Source organism: Sinocyclocheilus rhinocerous, unplaced genomic scaffold (genome assembly GCF_001515625.1).
Source record: "Sinocyclocheilus rhinocerous isolate Xijiao unplaced genomic scaffold, SAMN03320098_v1.1 scaffold726, whole genome shotgun sequence".
NCBI lineage: Eukaryota > Metazoa > Chordata > Actinopteri > Cypriniformes > Cyprinidae > Sinocyclocheilus > Sinocyclocheilus rhinocerous.
In genome coordinates, this window is record NW_015661868.1 from 117,300 (window position 1) to 123,911 (window position 6,612).

Genomic DNA, 6,612 nt, shown 5'->3' on the forward strand with positions numbered 1-6,612 from the left:
GTTTGTTGTCATTTGGAAGTGTGTAGGCCTTCTTGCATTATTATGCTGTTACATTATGATTATATATTCAGTGGCATAAAATGGTCTTTAAAATGACAATAATATCGCTTGTCGCAATTATTTCTGGGGCAATATATCGCACAACAAAAAGTTGTTATCGTGACAGGCCTATTGTTGGGGGGTTGGGGGGCGGACACATACACAGGGTTATTTGGCAACAAAAAAAAAGAACATTATTTGAAAATGATTTTCCTTGAAACTAACTAGTAACATATATGCCCTTGCCATTAACCCTTGACAGGCTCAGACTACAGATTATGGTGGGATATTTGAAACAGCAATACCAGGAAAGGTTACTCACTATAATGCAAACACATGTAACATTTAGGATGCTTTTGATATCAAGTTTTTGAACTGTACTGTAGTTTTCAGTAGTAAACTGTCTGTTCAATTAACAACAACAAAATAAAATGCTCCAAGAACTGGTAACTTAAACAGGGTTTGAGTTGTACAAGGATGCTTTTGATATCAAGTTTTGCTGGTTAGTTTTGTCCTTGACAGGGTACAAGATGACCTACGATCTAAAACATGAAATTTCTGAAATTGTTTTGTTCAAAAGAAATAATAGTAAATGCTATATCATACACTTGGAAAATTATGAGCTATATCACCGCTCAGACACTAGGGGTGTGACAATAAACTTATCTCATGAGATGAGACAAAATGCATATAATTGGTTCAATAGAACGAGACAATGTTTTAATACTTTACGAAATATTTGAATGACAAAATATTTGTCTTTTAATTACAAAAAGTAGAACAATGCAGTTATACGCTATGGCAAAGTTATCGCTTTCCTTATTCAACCTGTTTTTTTTTTTCACGAGTATATGATTGACCTGAAGAATGAAAGCTATGCTATATCATACACTTGGAAAATTATGAGCTATATCACCGCTTATCGACACTAGGGGTGTGACAATAAACTGCAATTAATCGCGTTCGATTAATCGTGCAGCCCTAACAGGACCTTTTCAAAACTACAGGTAAATTTGTTCTGCCAATCCTTATGGAGATGACGTGATTACTCTGAGCTGTTTACAAAGCTCCGAGAATGTGTCGCGCTCATCAGCTGCGACTCTGCAGTTGGCTACTATTATGCACGCCTCATGTTAATAGGACCAAAAACGTCTGATTGGCTAGTAATGTTAGTTTGGTTGAGAGTGAAAGCTGTGTTCCTCTCATACACTGGTAGGCGAACTCATTAACTGGAACGTGATATCAACAAGTTTTTTGTTTTTTTTAATGTAGGAGGACTAGGCTATCTTATTTTCCCGCAGTTAAACGGCACACGCCGGAGATCCGGCACGGTGCCGGAGAACGTTAAGCCCTGGATAATGTTATTTAAAAATAAACTTGAATAAATGAATGAATGGCGATTCAATTGCCAAGGTGTCCATAGAAGGTTGTCAGCATTATGGCAGAAACTCGTAGATTCATTACCTCGCCATCTTCTCCTCCCGGTATGAGGGGTTCGGCTGCCTGAGCCGCCACAGCCTCCATGGCAGGTCTGAGATCTCCGATGGCGGCGCCCAGGAGGTCCCTCACAGCCACGCTACACGCTTTATCCATGACCATAGACTGGGCGTTCTTACACATGTACTTCAGCAGAGGAGGAGACACAGCCTCCAGCAGCTCCGTCCTCCTGATCGCGACATCCTTCTTACTATAAGAGGAAAAACATATGCTTCAGCATCATCCTTTATTTTCCATCTGACACTGTTTTAGGGCTGTGGTTGGCACTTATGAGCCAAATGCAGTACATGTCAATAGAAGACAGGACATTTTCTCATGTGACATACCTGTGTGCATTGCCGTCACCTTTCTCAAGCACCTGAATGATCTCAGGTAAGAGATGGGCTGGGTCTCTTGGGCTCAGCAGGTAAAGCAGCACCTTTTTACCATATTTATTGCTGATTATTTCAGATAGGGAACGAACCATTTCCTGAGAGTAAAATAAACATTATATTAGAAATATTAAATTATTCAAATATTAGAAATTATAAGACAGATAAACCATCAACTATTAAATAAATAATATCTAACTTGAAAGAAACTAAAGAGCACTTACTGAGATGATAATTTGTTTAACCAACTTGGTGTCATCAATGCAATCAAATGCAGCCAACAGTACAAGATGAGCATATTCACCCTGAAAATACATAAATGAATCTTTTTTTACTCATGTAATACATGTGATGGACTAAAATTAATCCATTAACTGGGTGAATCTCATGAAAACTGTCAATGAGATATATATATATATATATATATATAGCTTGTTTTTTTACCCTTCTTTTTTAAATTTTGGGATAAAATATACACTGCCACTGCCATTCAAAAGTTTGGGATCAGTAAGACTTGTAATGTTTTTTAAAGAAGTCTCTTATGCTCATCAACGCTGCTTTTAATTGATCAAAACTACAGAAAAAAAAAAAACAGTAATACTGCAAAATGTTATTACAATATAAAATAATGGTTTCTGTTTTAATATACTTTAAAATATAATTTATTTCTGTGATGCAAAGCTGAATTTCCATCAGCCATTACTCCAGTATAAAGTGTCACATGATCCTTCAGAAATCATTCTAATATGCTGATTTATTATTAGAGTTATCAATGTTGGCAGATAATAAATCAGCATATTAGAGTGATTTCTGAAGGATCATGTGACACTGAAGACTGGAGTAATGATGCTAAAAATTCAGCTTTGATCACAGGAATAAATTACTTTTTTTTTTATATATTAAAATCGAAAAACATTATTTTACATCATAATAATATTTCACAATATTACATTTATTTCTGTATTTCTGATCAAATAAACACAGCCTTTCTCTGAGCATAAGAAATTTCTTTAGAAAACAATAAAAATCTTACGGATCCCAAACGTTTGAATGGCAGTGCAATCCAGACTTCTGTGATATTCACCCATTCATACTGTATAGATAAGGAAGGGCAGCTTACCATTGCAAACTTGGCAATGTATGAATTCATCGTTTTTACTATAACTTTTCGGTCCTGAAAAAAAAGAAAAGAAAAAAAGAGCATTGACAAAAAAACATGTCAAACAGCAGCAATCATGTTGTCTAAAATGACATGTTTAAAAGAGTGCTAACCTTGGGAGTGCCGTGCCATAAACAGTGCATGGTGACTCTGGCTCCGTCATGTGTGTGAGCCATGTACACGACCGACTCTCTGATGGACTCGATCATCTCCTGAAGGACATCACACCACAACAGACATTAGACAGCAAGCAGCAGCAAATACACTGGTGGTCATCTCTGGTCACAACACTCACCGTTCTCTGTTTGGCTGGAGCGTGCTCAAAGAAGTCCAGAAAAACTTTGTGGACCAATGAATGTTTGTTTAATGACGGCCTCCCTGTAGAGGGACCGTAATGCATTAAAGGGATAGTTCACCCAAAAATGACAATTTGATGTTTATCTGCTTACCCCCAGGGCATCCAAGATGTAGGTGACTTTGTTTCTTCAGTAGAACACATATGATGATTTTTAACTTTAACCGTTGCAGTCTATCAGTCGTATAATGCATTGCAATGGTAACAAAATCTATGAAAGTAAAAAAAACATGCACAGACAAATCCAAATTAAACCCTGCCTATCCCTTTAATACACCCAAAGATTACTGAATCACATGCCAGTACTGATGGACGGTATTAAGCCCCGTTCACACCAAGAACGATAACTATAAAGATAACGATATTAGCGTCCACACCAGCGAACGATATCGTCTGTTTATTCTAAGCGCACGCTCGTCTGCCGCTTTAAATTTTTTAGCTCGTTACAGCAGGATGGATTCTGATTGGCTGTCAATTTTTTATCATTCATCAGCTGGAGAAAAATCGTTTTGAAAGTGATTCCAACGATATCGTTTCTCTTTGTCTTTATCGTTATAGTTGTGGTGTGGACTTTGCTATTCTTTAATACTGAGAACGATTTTTAGAACTATATCTTTATCGTTATCTTTACAGTTATCGTCCTTGGTGTGAACGGGCCTTTACTCTTGTAGCATTTATGCATATTCTGAATTTTATTTTATTTTTATATTTAGTTTTCTTTTACATGTTAGCAATTTTACTATGTGCTTTTGACATTTTTTTTTTTAATGTTTGTATTTGGCCCTAATTTATTACAGTTTTAGTAATTTAATACTTCAAATAACCCTATTTTATATTCAGTTATTTGCTCTCACAACATTTCTCATTTTCATTGACGTTTTTCATCTAATAATTATATTTCATTTCAGCTTCACTTCAATGAATGAAAAATTATTTTGTTTTTAACTCAGGTGTTACATAATGAAACTTTTTTGCAGTGATTTGAGAATTGTCATTTCTCTGTTAGAATCATCACAATCATATTTGTTTCGAGTTCATTAAATAAATAAAATAAATAATAAAATAATTAATAATTCATTAAATAAATAAAATAATATAAATTAAAAAAAATACACTTAAAAGATTTGTATTTAATTCATTAAATTAACCAACTGATAAATAAATAGGCATTTTATAATACATAAACCACATTTTTTAGAAGGATTTCTAGCAAAAATAACTTGGGTAGCGATGTATTCAGTCACAGTGATCTAATATCTTGACCCAAACAAAAAACTCACCATGTGTACATAAATATACCAATTAAAAATAAACCGCAGACAATAAAAAAAAAAAAAAATGTAAAACTGATTTCAGTAGACAGCCCTAAAAACTCACTTCTGTGCCATTGGTGTGAGGATCTGCTTCATTTCATCCATGATGCTCTCGAATTTCTCTGGATTTGCTTTCAAAACCTTGTTTAACGCTGGCCAAACTGAGGAGTGCAAAAAAGAACATGTTATCACCATCGTTGCGGACAACTAACACACTGATCTTTCTATGTACTTCAGAAACAAAGCTTCCAAGAACCCAGCAGCTCAAAGCTCGAGTACCTTGCAGACTTGGAATGTGTTTCCGTAGAGCTCCTCGGTGAGCATGAGTCTCTGGGACAGGACGGCCTTGTTGTTGTAAGCGTACTCGACTACTGAAGACGCCTCGGAGTGCCTGAGCATCTGCCTGACGTTCCCCTTAAAAGCCGACATCACTGCCCCCACCTGCGGTTTACTCCTACAGGACAAATCAGTATTATTTAACATTTCCTCTTTGAGTGGATCATAAAATCATGTATCGTTCTCATTCTGAATCAAGTCAAACAATGTAAACACTTTTAGGAGAGAATGTTATTTAGTCCATGTTTTTCAGAATAACTGCATTATAATTGACTGAGAAACTGACGTGACTTACCCATACATTAGAAACTTTTTCACAATGTTTCTTGCATATTTCGATTTACTCAACTCCACAAGGTGCTATAGAAAGTGAAAAGGATTAGGAGAGACAATCACTTCACATAAATTCAGTTTCATTGCACTGATGAGAAGACCAACCTTTGAGTTCATCGAAGACCTCCTGTCTCTGCTCATCACTGCCAAACTGAATAAAGCACTGAAGCACTCGGGTGGAATCATGAGCAAAGGCAATCTAGCAAAGAAAAGGCAAGCGTTTTACAATAAAATATTGATATATCATTTCAAACAGTGAATGCTCAGCTTAATAAAGAGGTTTTACTTACTGTTTTAATATTTCCGTTCACAAGTCTCTGTAGTTCTTTCATCAGTCTGGTCCTTTTTTGCTTGTCACAGTCCTTTCCTATATTTCCACAAAACACATAGATGTGAGTGTTTCTTCAACCTTGGCACTTTTATGTCTCAGGTTTTTGTCCTATGATGTTTATTTTAAAAGGGTCATATGATGTTGCTAAAAAGAACATTATTTTGTGTAATGAAATGCGTTTATGCGGTTTAAGGTTAAAAACACATTATTTTCCTCATACTGTACATTATTGTTTCTCCTCTATTCCCCGCCTTTCTGAAACATGTCGATTTTTACAAAGCTCATCGTTCTGAAAAGCAAGGTGTGCTGTGATTGGCCAGCTATACAGTGCGTTGTGATTGGCCGAATACCTCAAGCGTGTGACGGAAATGTTACGCCCCTTACCACATTGTGATCATGCCCTGTCAGGCCGGAGCAATGATTCAAAAACATGAAAACCCATTATAAACGAGGCATTCGTTGCATCCAGTGGGGACATAATTACGGATTATAATGACTTATACTGTCTTTTTACGCATTGCGTTGCATCGCGCCGCGTAAACATAAAACCATGTCTGCATTTGTGATCGGAGAAATGACAAACAACAAGCCCTACTCTACACTGCCCAAAAAAACTCGCTTTAAATATATAAAAACTCTTTAAATATAAAAAACGTACTTACAGTCTGACAGCCGGCATTGTAGTCTACTCTACCAGGATCAGGAAACAGTCCTCCATAAAATGTGCTGCACACATCTGAATATTTGGGTTGAACTGTTCTGAAACAGTGTTGTAAATACAACTTAACCACTGATTTCTAGTCGTGTCCATTTTTGGAAGGCCAAACAAAGTAGTTTCGCTTTCACAACGAAACACACAGCGTCACACACGGCAGGCT

At 36.3% G+C, this 6,612-nt stretch overlaps 1 protein-coding gene and 1 long non-coding RNA gene across 2 annotated transcripts in view; both read right to left on the reverse strand.

Annotated features, from left to right (window-relative positions):
• LOC107726546 (pumilio homolog 3-like) overlaps nucleotides 1-5,487 on the reverse strand; it is an 8,811-nt gene extending 3,324 nt beyond the window's left edge. Inside the window, exons 1-10 of the mRNA XM_016536173.1 lie at nucleotides 5,467-5,487; nucleotides 5,366-5,430; nucleotides 5,014-5,188; nucleotides 4,799-4,902; nucleotides 3,362-3,440; nucleotides 3,180-3,278; nucleotides 3,028-3,081; nucleotides 2,132-2,212; nucleotides 1,863-2,005; nucleotides 1,504-1,726 (exon numbers count right to left, since the gene is read on the reverse strand). Coding sequence (XP_016391659.1) covers nucleotides 1,504-1,726; nucleotides 1,863-2,005; nucleotides 2,132-2,212; nucleotides 3,028-3,081; nucleotides 3,180-3,278; nucleotides 3,362-3,440; nucleotides 4,799-4,902; nucleotides 5,014-5,188; nucleotides 5,366-5,430; nucleotides 5,467-5,487 — 1,044 coding nt within the window. The remainder of the gene's footprint in view (nucleotides 1-1,503; nucleotides 1,727-1,862; nucleotides 2,006-2,131; nucleotides 2,213-3,027; nucleotides 3,082-3,179; nucleotides 3,279-3,361; nucleotides 3,441-4,798; nucleotides 4,903-5,013; nucleotides 5,189-5,365; nucleotides 5,431-5,466) is intronic.
• Nucleotides 5,488-5,514: 27 nt separating this feature from the next.
• The window catches only part of LOC107726565 (uncharacterized), a 2,804-nt gene continuing 1,706 nt past the window's right edge, over nucleotides 5,515-6,612 (reverse strand). The window contains exons 3-4 of the long non-coding RNA XR_001638277.1: nucleotides 5,694-5,765; nucleotides 5,515-5,602 (exon numbers count right to left, since the gene is read on the reverse strand). This is a non-coding gene — a long non-coding RNA (uncharacterized LOC107726565). The remainder of the gene's footprint in view (nucleotides 5,603-5,693; nucleotides 5,766-6,612) is intronic.